This window comes from Hylobates moloch, unplaced genomic scaffold (genome assembly GCF_009828535.3).
Source record: "Hylobates moloch isolate HMO894 unplaced genomic scaffold, HMol_V3 SCAFFOLD_8, whole genome shotgun sequence".
Classification (NCBI taxonomy): domain Eukaryota; kingdom Metazoa; phylum Chordata; class Mammalia; order Primates; family Hylobatidae; genus Hylobates; species Hylobates moloch.
The window spans coordinates 72,899,411-72,916,334 of record NW_026652283.1 but is presented as its reverse complement, the minus strand read 5'-3'; the positions used below and the strand labels follow the sequence as shown (position 1 = coordinate 72,916,334).

Here is a 16,924-nt window from a genome sequence, read left to right as displayed (position 1 = left end):
AAAATGCCTATAAGATATTCTTAGGACAAGTGGGGGAAATTAAATTGGGAAGGGAATTATTATGAAATTAATGATCTTAGGTATAATAATTGTACTGTGGTTATATAGGAGAACATCTATTCTTAGGAGATACATGCTGCAATGTTAAAGGGTTAAGTGTTACAATGTCTGTAACTTACTTGCAAATGGTGACCCCAAAAAGGGTGTGTGTGTGTGTGTGTGTGTGTGTGTGTGTGTGTGTGTGTGTGTTTATGTGTGTGTGCGCGCACGCGCTTTGGAAGGCTACAATTGCGAGAAGCGCAGGTCTCCGCCACCGAAGCCTTAGACTCATAAGCCGGGTCAGGCCAAATTCCGCTGCGCGTAGGGGAACAAACGGCACAAACGAGGCACAAACGGCAAACGCAACCGTCGCCGCGGGAGCCTCGGCCTAGCTCAGCGCACCCGCCAGCATGCCCCACCCTGATTGGTCCACTTGCTCAGCTCGCCGGCACCCCTATATCCAATTGGCGTAGCGCTTGCTGAGCGGCGGCGGCAACCGACGTACACAAGGAGCTTGAGCGTTCTGTGGGGAGAGTGCGAGGTCAGGCCATGAACTTGGGGTAAGTGGGGTAAGCTGGGGTGAGGAAGGTGGTCGTCAGCGGAAAGGGAGGCATGTGTGTCTGGGTTGTCCCTTGGAGTCTTTACTGGAGAACGTTCCCAACTTGGCGCCGCCGAGAGGGGCAGAGCCCAGTTCTCGGGTAGAAGATCGAGGCAGATGGGTCGGCCCTTAGCGACTCCACAGACCTTACGTTTTCACTTAATGACTCGCATTGAAACTGCCCGTGATCCCCTTTCGGTCCCTTATTTACCTTAGGATGGGGAGGGAAGAGAGGTGAGGAGGAAAGGAGAGAAATGACGAGACAGAGGAAGCGTGGCAGCTCCTGGGGAGGACTCCTGGCCCACGCCCCGGGTTCTTCGCCGCCTTGTTTTTGGAGTCTTGCAGAATGTTGGAACGCCCAGATTAGTTTTAGGCCCACGAGGCGGGGAACCAGGCTTCTCAAGAAATCGATGTAGTACCAGTGCCTAACATCTAGTAGGCGCTCCTTAAGTAGGGGTGAATAAATAAATAAGGACTGGTGCGTGGTCTTCATCACTCCCAAGTTTGATATTTTAAGAAGATGAGAAGCCACCAAACTCAGACCTAACTGCATATCGTTCAGCAAATGTTATTATGTTTTAGAATCTGGGGATAGGGAAATAAATAAGATAGTGTGTCCCTTAAGGAGATTACAGTGCAGTGCGTTATTGAAGATAGTTTACCATTGAAGGTCTTTTCTTTCTTGGTGACGTTTCACCAACAAACGTGAACTGGTCATAACCCCGCAATAAGGAAAGCCGTAAAACCTATTCTTTGCAGTGTTTTACCTTTAACAGTTAAGATGAGGTAATTTGATTTCCCCTACCTGAGCAACACCGCAAATTTCGCGTTCCTAATCAGACCTTTCCCAGCCTTTCTCTCCCTTGACTGGCTTGCTGGATTTAATTTTCTCTCTCTGAATTATGAACTGTATGTATGGGCTGCCATTTTTGTTCTCAGTGGAGTTTTAGGACCTTAACAGACGTTCAAGTTTGTTGGCAGTGCCTACTGTTACTTGATGCCTTTGCTTCTGACATGCACGTATAAAGCATCATACTAAATATCACTATGTATTATTTGAAATATTGAAAGTGGTACTCTTTGCTCAAGCAGTTACTAACCTTGATGGCATTGTTAGTAGTCATTTTCGATGCCCCAGCACTCCGTAGAATGTGTTAGTCATGAGTTCATTATGAAACTAATGAATGGCGGTTAAATATATCTTGCTCCTTTAACTTATGTGAGGAGTTTTGGTAACAGCATTATAAAAAAATGGTGGTATGATAACTTAATTTATAGCTTACCAATAACAAAATGAGATTTCAAGTTAATGATAACAATGCTTGTATTATTGAAGAGTTTCAAGAATTTTCCCTCTGTAGTTGTGGGTTTTATCTTGGATTGCAAAACGTTTTTAATTAAAACACTGGTTCGATGTGTACAAGATTCCTGCATAAATTCAAAATAATGGATTTATTGTCAAGGTTCAGATGAACATTTCTGGTTGCGGTTTGTTAAAAATGGGAGACAACTTTCTTTTTTTATTGCAGAGATGGTTTAAAGCTTGAAACTGAATTACTGGATGGAAAAACCAAGCTAATACTGTCTCCATATGGTATGTTGTGTTACAGAAATCTGAAATGTTAACTTTTAAATTCATACATAAAATTTATATTAGTTCAACAGACTTTTTGCTTGTAATAGAGTGATATTTAAATGATATTTTGGAAAAAGCTGTTTCCTCAAACTTCTGCAGATTTGCTTCTAGCCAGATAAAATCAGGTTACAACACTGCTTGCTACTGTCAGTATTCAGACTCATAACATTTAATGTTCCAGTATATTGCATGTTCATTATATTTGCATATAGCAGATATCCTTATTGCCTGATGAATAATACAAGTAAAATTTATGTAATTATGTTCTTTGCATATAAAGAATGTATCATTTGAGAAAAGTTTATAGTAAGACCACAGTAAAATGCTAAAGTCACTTTTAGTATTCGTTTTTAAACTCAGTGTACTTTGATACCTTCTCCGCATTTTTTTTCTGTTTATAGTTTTACCTTGGAAAGATGAAAAACAAAAATAAAACAGAAGTAAATCCTTGAACTGGATTAGAAAAAAATACTCAGTCAAGATCTAAAGTTAATGCTTTCGAGGATAATGTTGCTAGCTTAAAATCTTACAACAATATTAATTACAGTTTTCTTGCATTACCACCTTAGTATGTTTTTAGTGGATAGTTTAGTAATTTCTTTTTTCTTTTGTAGAACATAAATCAAAAATTTCTGTGAAGGTAAGCCATATGACTTTGACCTGACCTGTTTTCAAATGTAAAATGCAGTTTTATTTACAATGGTTAGAAAATAATTCCTGGGAAATGTCAAGTGTTCTAAGGGGTTTGGAATTATAGTGAGAAGTTATTATTTTCTTGCTTTCAGATTGGTCCTTTCACAGAAATTGAATCATTTTAGGTTTAGCCCAAAAGAACCTCTTTCTCTAGATAAGTGCTATTCAGTAAAGCATCTATGTTAATGGAAGTATTCATTAATAAAATCAGTATTATCGAATATGAAAGCCACTAGTCATGTATAGTTATTGAGCACTTAAAATGTAACTAGTATGACTGAGCAACTGAATTTCTAATTTCCTTTAATTTTTAATGGAATTTAATGGATAATGGACTGTACTGGACAATGCAGCTCCAGAGATCTTTAAAAATAGATATTCAGACTTTAAACAAATGTTTTTTCTTTTCATACTCAAATTCCATTTGCCCACACCAAAGGGGAAATTTAATTCACAAATTGTAGCATGCATTTAGCTTTTTCCTTTAAAAGGTTGCACTTGAGCTTAAGGGTAATTTTCCTTTTAAATTATTTTCCCTTATCAGGAATCTATTGTGCTTTTTTCTACAAAATACGTTATCACTTTATTTTAATTTTTGAGACAGAGTCTCACTCTGTCACCCAGGTTGGAGTGTAGTGGCATAATCATGGCTGCAGATCTTCCTCCTCCAGCCTCCTCAGTAGCTGGGACCATGTGCATGAGCCACCATGCCCAGCTAATTTTTTTTATTTTTAGTAGAGAGGGGATCTCACTATGTTGCGTAGGCTGGAATTACCATTTAAAAATTTTTTTGGAGGTTGAGCATGGTGGCTCATGCCTGTAATCTCAGCACTTTGAGAGGCCAAGGTGGGTGGATCACCTGAGATCAGGAGTTCAAGGCCAGCCTGGCCAACATGGTGAAACCCCATCTCTACTAAAAATACAAAAATTAGGTGTGGTGGCGCTAGTCCCAGCTACTTAGGAGGCTGAGGCAGAAGCATCACTTGAACCCTGGAGATGGAGGTTGTAGTGAGCCGAGATCGCACCACTGCACTCCAGCCTGGGCGACAGCGAAGTTCCTTCTCAAAAAACAAAAGCAAAAAAAGCCAACTTTTTTGATACTTCTACTTTTCTTGCTACCTATTTCTTTTTTAATTTTTAGATTAATATCAGTAGGAATTTCTCTTCTCCTCTTTCATAACTTACTACAGCCCCCTTTTCTTTTATCTTTGCATTGTCTTAAAGTCTTTGCTTGTCTGTGGATAGGATAGAACCCAGTTTGGATGATGTACCACTTTGCCCTTCAACTCTAAGCCCTTGTTGGCTTTACTTGCAGGTTTAATTAAGGTGAAGAAGTTGCTGGAGTACCCAAAATATCACTCAATAAATAGGTGAAGATGATCAGAACAATTCCACAAGCTATATATAAAAATTGTTTCTCTATCATATAGTTATATACCATGTATGCTCCCCTAATCACAGACTACAGATTGTATGTTATTCCTACCCCTTTCCCTATTAAAAATTGCAACTAACTGCTGTTATTTGAAACACATTCACAAATACAGTGGCCTTTATCAAGTTCCTAGATGAAAAGCTATTTGTGATGGTTGATTTTTAGCTTCTCCAGGCTGATTTGTTATAGAAGCCACATTTGTGAAGACATTTTATTGTCATTTTAACCAACTCAGAACATCTGAAGATCCCCTTTATAGGCCTATAATAAACAGAATTCACTAGTCTTGGATTTTTGGTAGGCCTATAATAAAGTTACTAGTCTTGGACTTTTGATTACTAGACTTTTAATTATAAAATTCTATCAGCTGTCTAGAGGTGTTTTAGGATTTTTTTTTTTTTAAGAGTAACTACTGTGTTCTCAACTGATGTTGAGCCTAAATTGTGTACTGCCTTAAAGCAAATTGTTTGGGTTTATCCCCATTGCATTTGGGACTTCAAAATACTGATGCAACGTAAGTTTCCCTTCTGTATTGATTGTTTTCAAGAAGTTTCTTTTCCCATATTGATAGAGGTTACAGAGATCCTCCTCATGTCTTTTTTGCTCTTCACAGACTATAAACACCAAAATTAGTAGTATTTTCTTCCTTTTTTGTTTTGTTTTTTAGTTTCCCAAATTTCACAGTTCTGCCACTAGATGTTGAATTCTCTTTTCTGCAAGTTATTCATGAATTATCTCTGCATAGTGCTTTTCTTTGTTCCTTCTAATGGGGTAAGCTCCTGAGTTACTACAACACCTACAGGTCTCTTTTTTTTTTCCCCATATTTCCCACTGGTTGAATTATTGTAATCTCCATAGTGTGTTCTTTAAACACAGCTGAACTCTATCTCATTATCATCAAGTGTAACATATATGTGGTCAAAGTGCTTTCCTAATTCTATCAAAATCTGTGCATTTTTCTTTCTTTTTTTTTTTTTTTTCTTTTTTGAGACAGGCCCTCTCTCTTTGTCCAGGCTGGAGTGCAGTGGGACAGTTATGGCTCACTGCAGCCTCGACCTCCTGGGCTCAAGGGATCTTCCTGCCTCAGCCTCCCAAGTAGCTAGGACTATAGGCGCATGCCCACACCACCAGGCTCAGTTAATTTTTTAAATTTTTTTGTATAGACAGGAGTCTTCCTGTGTTGCCCAGGCTTGTCTCAAACTCCTGGGCTCAAGCGATCCTCCTGCCTCAGCCTCCCAGAGTGCTGGGATTATAGGTGTGAGCCACTGTGCCCAGCCTCTCCTACATTTTTATTTTTCTTCAATCTGTGGTAATGAAGTAAACTTGGTTACTTGCCTAATTTCTTAGGTTTATAGGAAGAGAAATGGGAAAATACAGATAATACAGTATCATAAGTAATTTATTAAAATAATGGATTCTAAAACTCTTAAAATAGTCTCAAAGATTAGTTGAACTATAAAACAATAAAAAAATTTTTATGAGTACGTCTGCATGTGAGAATCAGTGACATACTAAAAGGTATTTGTAATATTAGTGCTAGGTAGCACATTTTATATATATATATAGTTTGTTTGTTTGTTTGTTTGTTTGTTTGTTTGTTGTAGAGACGAAGTTTCGTTGTTGTTGCCCAGGCTGGAGTGCAGTGGCACGATCTCGGTTCACTGCAACCTCTGCCTTCTGGGTTCAAGCGATTCTCTTGCCTCAGCCCCTCGAGTAGCTGGGATTACAGGAGCCCACCACCACGCCCAGCTAATTTTTTGTATTTTTTTTTTTTTTTTTTAGTAGAAATGGTGTTTTACCATGTTGGCCAGGCTGGCCTTGAACTCCTGACCTCAGGCAATCCGCCCACCTTGGCCTCCCAAAGTGCTGGGATTACAGGCATGAGCCACCGCACCCTGGCCCACATTTTATATTTAAAAATGTTACTTTTCTCTGATTTGTTCTGGCCTTGGGATCCTGGCCCCATATAAATTGTGAAGTGAGCTGATATTAAACAAATCCATTGAACATTGTCTTTATAATAATAAAAAATGGCTGGGCTTGGTGGCTCACGCCTGTGATCCCAGCACTTTGGGAGGCCGAGGCAGGTGGATCACCTGAGGTCAGGAGTTCGAGACCAGCCTGGCTAACATGGTGAAACCCTGTCTCTACTAAAAATACAAAAACTAGCCAGGCGTGGTGGTGGGCATCTGTAATCCCAGCTACTCAGGTGGCCGAGCCAGGAGAATTGCTTCAACCCGGGAAGTGGAGGTTGCAGTGAGCTGAGATCGTGCTGTTGCACTCCAGCCTGGGCAACAGAGTGAAATGCTGTGTCAAAAAAAAGTAGTTAAACAATTTTTTTTAATTGAAAAAAATAGAGGTAATGTAGGTGGTATAATCTAATGACATTAGATTCAAAGCTGGAGTATAGTGGAGATGTCCTATAACAACTATAATAAAAGTTCCTGAAGTAAGATAATTTCTAGTTGTTGATGAAGATTTGCAAGTATTAACAGTTAGTTTCTTATGGTTATATTACCTAAATAGCAAAATGGAAAAAAGTTTAGAGGACTGATTTATCACAGATCATATAAATAAAGATAATTGGTGGTTTTTCTTGGACAGTTGTAAAGAATAAGCTTCTGGTGTTATAACAGATGGGAAATAAGGCCAAGATTGCAAAATGTCCTTTAAGAACAAAAACTGGGCACATTCTAAAATCAACACAAGATACTTGTATTGGGAGTGAAAAACTTTTGCAAAAGAAGACAGTTGGTTCAGAAACATCACAAGCAAAAGGTGAAAAAAATGGAATGACTTTTTCATCCACTAAGGATTTATGTAAACAATGTATAGATAAAGACTGTCTTCATATCCAGAAAGAGATTTCACCTGCAACCCCTAATATGCAGAAGACTAGAAACACCGTAAATACATCTCTAGTAGGTAAACAGAAGCTTCACAAAAAACACATCACAGCTGAAAACATGAAGAGCAGTTTGGTGTGTCTAACACAAGACCAACTACAACAGATTTTGATGACTGTAAACCAAGGAAATGGATCTCTTTCCCTGACTGAGAATGGAAAGGAGGCAAAAAGTAAGATTTTTCTAAAGTTTTCATGAAGCTTGATTTTTTCAATATGTGTTTTAGAATATCAGATTCATTGGGTTTTATGTAACTGTGACTCTTAAACGCTAATTTAACCTGTTAATCTATTAAAATAATTGTTCTTTTAGAGGACTTTCTCTAATATGCAAAATTATTTCTATAGTTGTGCCATATTTTAAAGTTAGTGCTTAGAATATTAAACCTAGTTTCTGTGGATTTTAGAAAAAATGTTGGTACAAAAAACTATTATTATACTTATTTTAGAATATAGGAGGCTTTACTCATATTTAAAATAGTTATATGAAACATTGTTTAAAAACAAATTATGATATTTCCAGTGAAAATTAGGAAACCTTACTATGACTATTTGACTTGAGTTACTGAAAAACATTGCTTGGCCACTGCATTTACTCTTTCTATTCCTCATTCCATGCTAAGAATTGGCAGTACTTTTTTTAAAAAACAAGGTTAACACAGATTTGGAAGGAACAGTAGAGTGTTATATGCTTTGTCTTTCACAAGTCCTGGCATTGTATTGTGTTTTTAAAAGCCTTCTGATTTCCACTTTGGGATAAGGAATTGCGAATATGAAGACAATAGAAATGTCTAAAATTGTATTAGGCAATAGTGAAATAAAAAATTAACAGTTCACATAGAGAGGCCCCACAAATGGTTTGGGGACCCAGGAACTCCTGAATATTCCCATGATACTCAAGATGGGATTATTTACTCTCTCTTGTTATAGATTATTCTTGGTAAAATGAGGGAGCTGGATTTTGTCTTTAAGGCTAAAATTCTAGCAACAACAACAACCTGCTTATTAGGCATAACGAGAAATCATATGAACAAAGTTAAAAGCAGAATTTGCCTAATCATGTAGACTTTCATATTAAGTATGCTTTCTCTTCATTGGGAGAACTAGCACATTCAAAAGAAATCAGAACATTTTTTGAGCCAGCCTGTGAGCCCTCTGTAAAACATCTGATTTTGATATTATAGCTGGGCATAGAGACAATTCATGAAAAGGTTTTCCACTGATTTCACAGCTAAATAAGAAAAATAATGTCAAGGTAATGAGTATTTATCAAGATATTTGTATTTCCCTTTAGGTTGTGATTTGTGTTATAATTTTTATTTTATTTATTTATTTATTTTTTTGAGATGGAGTCTTGCTTTGTCACCCAGGCTGGAGTGCAGTGGCATGATCTCGGCTCACTGCAAGCTCTGCCTCCCGGGTTCACACCATTCTCCTGCCTCAGCCTCCTGAGTAGCTGGGACTACAGGCACACACCACCACGCCCAGCTAACTTTTTTTTTTCATATTTTTAGTAGAGACAGGGTTTCACCATGTTAGCCAGGATGATCTCGATCTCCTGACCTCATGATCCGCCTGCCTCAGCCTCCCAAAGTGCTAGGATTACAGGCATGAGCCACCGCATCTGGCCATATAATTTTTATTTGTATTTTTTATTTATTATTATTTTTTTAGGTGGAGTCTCCCTTTGTCGCCCAGCCTGGAGTCTCACTCTGTTGCCCAGGCTGGAGTGCAGTGGTGCGATCTCGGCTCACTGCAAGCTCCGCCTCCCAGTTCACGCCATTCTTCTGCCTCAGCCTCCCAAGTACCTGGGACTACAGGCACCCGCCACCATGCCCGGCTAATGTTTTGTATTTTTAGTAGAGACGGGGTTTCACTGTGTTCGCCAGGATGGTCTCGATCTCCTGACCTCGTGATCCGCCCACCTTGGCCTCCCAAAGTGCTGGGATTACAGGCATGAACCACCGTGCCCAGCCAATTTTTATTTTTAAAAGCATGCTGGCAAGAGGAAATGGAGATTTGTTTTCTGTTGTTGCTCGATTGTTTTCTTCCTTATCTGATACAAGAAATTGTATGGCTATGGTCATGAGCAAGCCATTTAACCTCTGGGTTTCAGTTTCCTTTGTTTTTTTTGTTTTTTTTTGTTTGTTTTTTTTTTTTTTGAGACGGCCTCTGGCTCTGCTGCCCAAACTGGAGTGTAGTGGCACAATCTCAGGTCACTGAAACCTCCACCTCTTGGGCTCAACCCATCCTCCCACCTCAGCCTCCCAAATAGCTAGGACTACAGGCATGTGCCACCACACCTACCTAATTTTTGTAATTTTTGTAGAGACGGGGTTTTGTCATGTTGCCCAGGCTGATCTCGAACTCCTGAGCTTAAGCAATCTGCCCACGTCAGCCTTCCAAAGTTCTGGGACTACAGATGTGAGCCACTACACCTTGCTTCATTTTTTTCTTTTTGACAGGAAGGGAAACTTAATGGCCACCTCAGGGATTGTTTTGAGAGTTAATTTAAGTAACATATAAGACATGTAAGAACTGTATAGCACTATGCCAAGTATTATAATAGATGTAATTTAGTGTTAATTTTAAAACATGTATTTTACCTCCTAGGTCAATATAGTCTACATTTAAACAGTATTTCTAATCAGCCAAAGGATGAGAACATTATGGGATTATTCAAAAAAACCGAAATGGTTTCATTTGTCCCAGCTGAAAATAAATCTGTCTTAAATGAACATCAGGAGACATCTAAACAGTGTGAGCAAAAAATTGCCATGTATGTAACTCCTATCTGTTGTTACTGTGTGGTCGTCTTTGGAATATGGTTTTGCTTTTCCTTTACTTGGATGTGAAATAGTTACTCTGAATACTTAGAGCTATTTAAAAGCTTATTACTTAATATTTATGGAGTCAGTTGTGTAGAAATGTATGATACGGTTTCTGTTATCTTTTATGTTTTACCTTAGAGAAAATGAATGGAAACCAGCTGATATATTCAGTACTCTAGGGGAAAGGGAACGTGATAGAAATTCGTTGGAAGCAAAAAAAGCCCAGTGGAGGAAAGAGCTAGGTAGGTAACTTTTATACCTTTATTATAGTATTATTGGCTTAAAGAATATGTATTGAAGCCGGGCGCGGTGGCTCACACCTGTAATACCAGCACTTTGGGAAACTGAGGTGGGCGGATCGGGGGCAAGAGATCGAGACCATCCTGGCCAACATGGTGAAATCCCATCTCTACTAAAAATAGAAAAATTAGCTGGGCGTGGTGGTGCACGCCTGTAATCCCAGCTACTCGGGAGGCTGAGGCAGGAGAATCGCTTGAACCTGGCAGGCAGAGGTTGCAGCGAGCCGAGATCGTGCCACTGCGCTCCAGCTGGGCTACAGAGCAAGACTCTATCTCAAATAAATAAAAAAGAATATGTATTGAGGATGAAGTTTAGGGGCCAAGGGAAAACTTCCCCTTTGCCCTCTGAAGGTTTGCTGAAAAATCAGCTGACAAAAGGCAAATTAATAAAAGGCATACAAATTTATTAACATGCATGGAAGTTTTACAAAATATAAAAACTAAAATAAATGGCCAGATGGCTGACCCTTGTCCACCATGTTGAGGTTACAGAAAGAATAGGGGTTGGAGCGTGGCAAAACAGATTATGGGAGGGGGAGGAGAGCAATCTGGCCAGTAAAAGTGTTTTTTTGTTTTGTTTTGTTTTGTTTTTTGAGACGGAGTCTTGCTCTGTCGCCCAGGCTGGAGTACAGTGGTGTGATCTCGGCTCACTGCAAGCTCCACCTCCTGGGTTCACGCCATTCTCCTGCCTCAGCCTCCTGAGTAGCTGGGACTACAGGCACCGGCTACCACGCCCGGCTAATTTTTTTGTATTTTTAGTAGAGACGGGGTTTCACTGCGTTAGCCAGGGTGGTCTCGATCTCCTGACCTTGTGATCCACCTGTCTCGGCCTCCCAAAGTGCTGGGATTACAGGCATGAGCCACCACGCCCAGCCAAAAGTGGTTTTATTATGTACATGAGACCTCAAAGGTAGTAGCCTTCAGAGAACAGATGATAAATGTTTCTTTCAGACCTTTAAAGGTGTCAGACTCAGTTAATTTATCCTAGATCTGGACAGGGGAGAATCCTCAGAGAAAGCCTGGCTGCGTCAATGCAGATTTTATGTACAGATGCAAATCTTCCCCACAAAAGACAGCTTTGCAAGGCTACTTCTGTTTGTAGGCCCTCTGAACAGCCATCTTGAAATGTGTCAAATTAATATATTTTGGGGTAAAACACTGTAGTTTCCTTTAAAGTATAGTTATCCCTCAGTATCCATGAGAGATTGGTTCAAGGATAGTCTTCCCACTTCAGGGTACCAAAATGCACAGATGCTCATATGGAACCCATGGATATGGAGGGCCTACTGTATATCTTTTAGTATGATATTATCGAAAGTCGTATTTTATAACATTTGACATCTAGAGTAGTTCTCTACAAATGCTTAAGAAACTTTGTGGTTTCATAATGCCTTAGGTCGTGTCTGTTACTCTGAAGTGGGCACCAAAAACATTAATGTCATCAGTACATTCTGCAGCCCTTGTAAGGTCAAAGATTTGTAAACTTTTCGCATTTCCTGGAAATCCTTTTTTATAATTTTTCATAGCAGACATCCTATGCCTTTAAGTATGGTTTTACTAAAAACTAATTGATTTCACTTTTTAAAATAACCAAAATATTCTAATGAAGAATAATCGTTGTTGTATCAGACAGTATGTATTCTAGACAGAAATAAGCTTATTGCTTTCTTTCAGCTTTGGACCTTATAACAGAAAAATCTATAATTTCTTGAAATTTCATTAGTGACTAGGAAATATCCATTACTTCTTCAACTAAATTTGGGGTCTGCGTATCACAGTTTGCAAAATGTGTGACATAACAGTTGTATTTCCTAAGAATAGCTATGCTAAAGGCATGAGATGGGCTTCACCCTAGTTGAAAAACTAGAAAGTCTTGTGAGGCTGTCACTAACTTGGCTGGGATAGATGATTTAGAAAAAGAGATAAGCAAAACCAGGTCAGTGGCTCACATATAATCCCAGCACTTTGGAAGGCCGAGATGGGAGGATTGCTTGAGGCCAGGGGTTCAACATGAGCCTGCTGGAGCAACAGAGTGAGACCCCATCTCTACAGAAAAAAAGAGAGAAGCAGCAGAAATAAGGAGTGAATTGATGCTGGAAGTCAAGTGTGTTAGTCTGTTTTGTGTTGCTATAAAGGAATACCTGAGACAATAATTGATAAAGAAAAGAGGTTTATTTGGCCCACAGTTTTGCAGACTGTACAAGCATGGTACCAGCATCTGCTCGGCTTCTGGTGAGGCCTCAGGAAGCTTCTACTAATGGTGGAAGGCAAAGGGGGAGCAGGCATTTTACATGGCAAGAGAGATGCCAGGCTCTTTTACACAACCAGCTCTCGTGTGAACTGACAGAGTGAGAACTCAAGCATCATCCCAAGGGGATGCCACCAAGCCATTCATGAGGGATTCATCTCCTGTGACCCAAACATCTCCCCTTAGGCCCCACCTCCAACATTGGGGAATCACATTTCAACATGAGATCTGAAGGGGACAAATATCCAAACTGTATCATCAAGGTAAAAGAAGAATGAAGAGATTAAACTTACGTTAGCAGTATCAGAAGGTTTGGCGGTCTTGATGTGTGTTTATATCACAATTTCATCTTTAAATATTTTCTTTCAGCACATTCCACATCAAAATGCAATACCAAATGTCTGAAATAAGATGGAACTACTTGGAAATGACCGGAATATTTTGTGCTTTAATCATTTTTGTTGTTGTTTTGAGACAGAGTTTCATTCTTGTTGCCCAAGCTGGAGTGCAATGGCGCCATCTCAGCTCACTGCAACCTCTGCTTGCTGGGTTCAAGTGTCCTGCCTCAGCCTCCTGAGTAGCTGGGATTACAGGCACCCGCCACCATGCCCAACTTACTTTTTGTATCTGTAGTAGAGACAGGGTTTCACCATATTGGCCAGGCTGGTCTCGAACTCCTAACCTCAGCTGCCTTGGCCTTGATCCACCTGCCTTGGCCTCCCAAAGTGCTGGGATTACAGTTGTGAGCCACCACACCTGGCCTTATGCTTTAATTATTTTAAAAATCAGTTTACTGTTTTTTTTAACTTGTCTCAGTAAAGTGCCTCTATTTAAGTCATGCTTCCAGTAACATTCTTGGAATTTAAATTTATACAACATTGAATTTTGTATTTAAAGAACTACTGTTGATTGAGGGGTTAGTTTTGACTATATCTCTCAGACACAGGGTTTTATGTTTTTTACTTGTTAGCAATTAAGAAATAATAGCTAACATTTATTGAATATTTGTGCCAAGCCCTATATTGAGATAGGCACTATTATTATCCCCATTTTATAGAAGAAACCAAGGCTTAGAAAGCTTACCAGCAGTTGGCCAGGTGCGGTGGGCTCACGACTGTAATCCTAGCACGTTGGGAGGCCAAGGCGGGTGGATTACAAGGTCAGGAGATAGAGACCATCCTAGCCAACATGGTGAAACCCCATCTCCACTAAAATACAAAAATTAGCCGGGCGTGGTGGTGCCGCCTGTAGCCCCAGCTACTCAGGAGGCTGAGGCAGGGGAATAGTTCGAACCTGGGAGGCGGAGATTGCAGTGAGCTGAGATCGCGCCATTGCACTCCAGCCCGCTGACAGAACGAGACTCTATATTAAAAAAAAAAAAAAAAAAAGCTTACCAGCAGTTTGCTAACAGTCACATAGCTGGGAAGTTGTTGAACTTGAATTTTAACCCATAGTTCTCTACTTCAGAATTCTAGCTTTTAATTCTCTTAATAATAATTGAATGAACATTACAGGAAACTAGAACCTCATGATAATTGACAAAGTATAAAATAAGTTATTCCAGTAAAACTGCTCCTTATTGGTAATTGTGATAATAAAATTGTACCATACTTAACTTTGGTTCTGATTAAATTTTTTCTTATTCTATGTCCCTAAAAAATTATTCTCCACTTTGTGAGTTAATCTCCTTCCTAAAAAAGAGTTTTGATTAGATCTGTGTTGGTATCTGCATTAAGAAGGTCAGGATTTGTTTACATGGTTCTGTTTTTACAGTTTTTGTACATTTTTTTAAAAAGGACATTATTTACAGATGAACAGGTTGCTTTAAAGAAGAAAAAGAAGTTTCTGAAAAATGGAATGATCCTTGGAAAAAATCTGAAAGTGATAAAATAATATGGGAAAAACATCAAATTCTTGACCAATCTAGGGTAAGACATCTTAATTGCAATCTAGGGTAAGACATCTTAATTGCAATTTTTAAAATACTAAGCAGTGTTCAGATTATAGAATTTATTTTTAAAGCTTATTAAAAAAAAAAAGTTGTTTTTTTTTTTTTTTTTGAAACAGAGTTTCTCCCATGTTGCCCAGGCTGGAATGCAGTGGCACAATCTCAGCTCACTGCAATCTACCCCTCCCAGGCTCAAGCGATTCTCCTGCCTCAGCCTCCCGAGTAGCTGGGACTACAGGTACTCACCACCATGGCCAGCTAATTTTTTTGTATTCTTAGTAGAGATGGTATTTCACCACATTACTCAAGATGGTCTCGAACTCCTGGCCTCACGTGATCTGCCAGCCTCGACCTCCCAAAGTGCTGGGATTACAGGCATAAGCCACCGCGCCCAGCCTATTTAAAAAAAACTTGTCATATTGTTGGGTTTTTTGTATGTGTGTTTTTTTAAAAAAAAAGAAACAGGGTCTTGCTCTGTTGCTCAGGCAGGAGTGCAGTGGTGAAAACATAGTTCCCTGCAGCCTTGAACTTCTGGACTAAAGGGATCCTCCTGCCTCTGCCTCCCAAATGGCTGGTACTACAGGTGTACTCCACCATGCCCAGCTAATTTAAAAAAATTTTTTTTAGAGACAGGGTCTCACTGTGTTGCCCAGGCTGGTGTCAAACTTCTGACCTCAAGCGATCCTCCCACCTTGGCCTCCTGAGTAGCTGGGATTGTAGGTATGAGCCACTGGGCCTGGCTCATATGGTATTTTAAAACAGTGTTATTTTTCATTTAATTATGACCTCAACTGGTCTCTATTTACATTCTGCGAGTTGTCTCGTTATGTCGTTAGGTGAGTGTAGAGGCTCCCTTTAGAGTCTTATAAAAGAGCTGTGCAATTTTTGAAATGAATACAAAACTCTGCCACTATGCGTGTTTAGTTATCAAATATACGCATATGCCAAGTTTGCGTTGTGTAGTGCTTTTGTGATTTTTAAATTTTATCTGTGGTTAATTTTGGGTGAAGAAACAGTGTCACTTTTTCTATTTATTTTTACACTTCTGCTAGCTCTTCAAGCATTCTATCACAATCTCGTAGCCAGGTTATGGTGGTCCAAGCTGATGGGGCATTCACTACTTAGAGCTAGTCAGACTTTAGAGGTTAAGTCCTAAGTGTCAGTACTTTGGATATTTAAACCTTTTAGTATTTGACCTCTAACCTATTTTCCTTGAAGGAGAGAATCTAAGTCCTCATTTTTAGTTATCAGTTAATTTTTACTTGAGTGTATTATGCTTCATTTGCCTTCATTTCTTTTTTACATTTATTATCCCTTCCTCCTTGTGAACATTTACATTTTAGCAAATGTATTCTGAAAATAATGTAGTAACCTAAAGGGATGATTCTCCTAAAGCGATGATTCTGGTGGTAGAAATTTTTGGCACTATGGCCTAATTAGGTAAATTTCTTATAGAACGCCTTCAAGTTAAATTTTTTCATGGCTGTCTATTCTGCTTCATGTAGAGCTGACTTGCCTACATTGAATACTTTTGTTGTCTGTTAATAATTTTACATTAACAAAAGGATGAAATCTGAATTGCATTTGCCCACAATCCCAAAAGCACTTTGACTGAAAAGGCAATAAGGTTGTCTTGGTAGAACTCATTTTGGAAAATTCTGTAGCTCTGGGTGATAATTTTAAGTGTGTAAAGTTTAGAAGTTGTATGCAGACACCGTTAAAAGCTGTAGCTAAAACTAAGTTTTCATGAAGTTGGTGAGGATCTGTTGTTGGCTTATTTACTTTTCAACATCAGGATAAAAAATCTGTAATAACTAAAAATGTTAAATAATTTCAGTTGCCAAATTTTCAGTTCAATGTCAATATATAATTTATTTCTTAATTTGCATGGCTTTTTAGGTCGTTTATTATCTGGGGATAATCCATACCATGATTGTTAATGCAAGTAAAGAACCATTTGAGGTGACATTTAGGTTTTAAAATATTTTGTATATATTTTTTAATGATAGTATTTGTCAGCTGATGAAATGACGAGGCTCATGAATTTGGAAAGGAGAACTTTATTTCTCATCAGCGGTTGCAACCTGCAGCATGGCCATTCTGACAGGCTGGGAAGCATAGCCTTCGGCCAACCAGGAGCCAGAAACTTCAAGGTGTCGGGGAAGGGAACAGGAATTTATGCTGAGTGAAGTGGCTGAATATACATATTTAATAAGCTATAGGAGGGGTCATGAATATTTATAAAAGGAGAAACACGCATGCACAATTGAGTTTTATGCCCCTTCATGGGTT

The 16,924-nt window shown here is 39.1% G+C and overlaps 1 protein-coding gene across 18 annotated transcripts in view; it reads left to right on the top strand.

The window, feature by feature from the left end:
* The first annotated feature begins 448 nt into the window (after positions 1 to 448).
* The window catches only part of LOC116473361 (coiled-coil domain-containing protein 66-like), a 30,774-nt gene continuing 14,298 nt past the window's right edge, over positions 449 to 16,924 (top strand). For 3 of the 18 annotated variants that reach the window (XM_058442508.1, XM_058442509.1, XM_058442510.1), the window contains exons 1-8: positions 452 to 599; positions 2,167 to 2,231; positions 2,888 to 2,913; positions 7,038 to 7,479; positions 9,920 to 10,085; positions 10,276 to 10,379; positions 15,685 to 15,776; positions 16,642 to 16,785. In XM_058442508.1, the coding sequence (XP_058298491.1) occupies positions 589 to 599; positions 2,167 to 2,231; positions 2,888 to 2,913; positions 7,038 to 7,479; positions 9,920 to 10,085; positions 10,276 to 10,379; positions 15,685 to 15,776; positions 16,642 to 16,785 (1,050 nt within the window). In that variant the 5' untranslated portion in view covers positions 452 to 588. Of the gene's footprint in view, positions 600 to 2,166; positions 2,232 to 2,887; positions 2,914 to 7,005; positions 7,480 to 9,919; positions 10,086 to 10,275; positions 10,380 to 14,494; positions 14,613 to 14,772; positions 15,038 to 15,684; positions 15,777 to 16,641; positions 16,788 to 16,924 lie in introns of those variants that run through there. The other 15 variants (XM_058442515.1, XM_058442516.1, XM_032161247.2 and 12 more) reach the window with 11 other exon arrangements.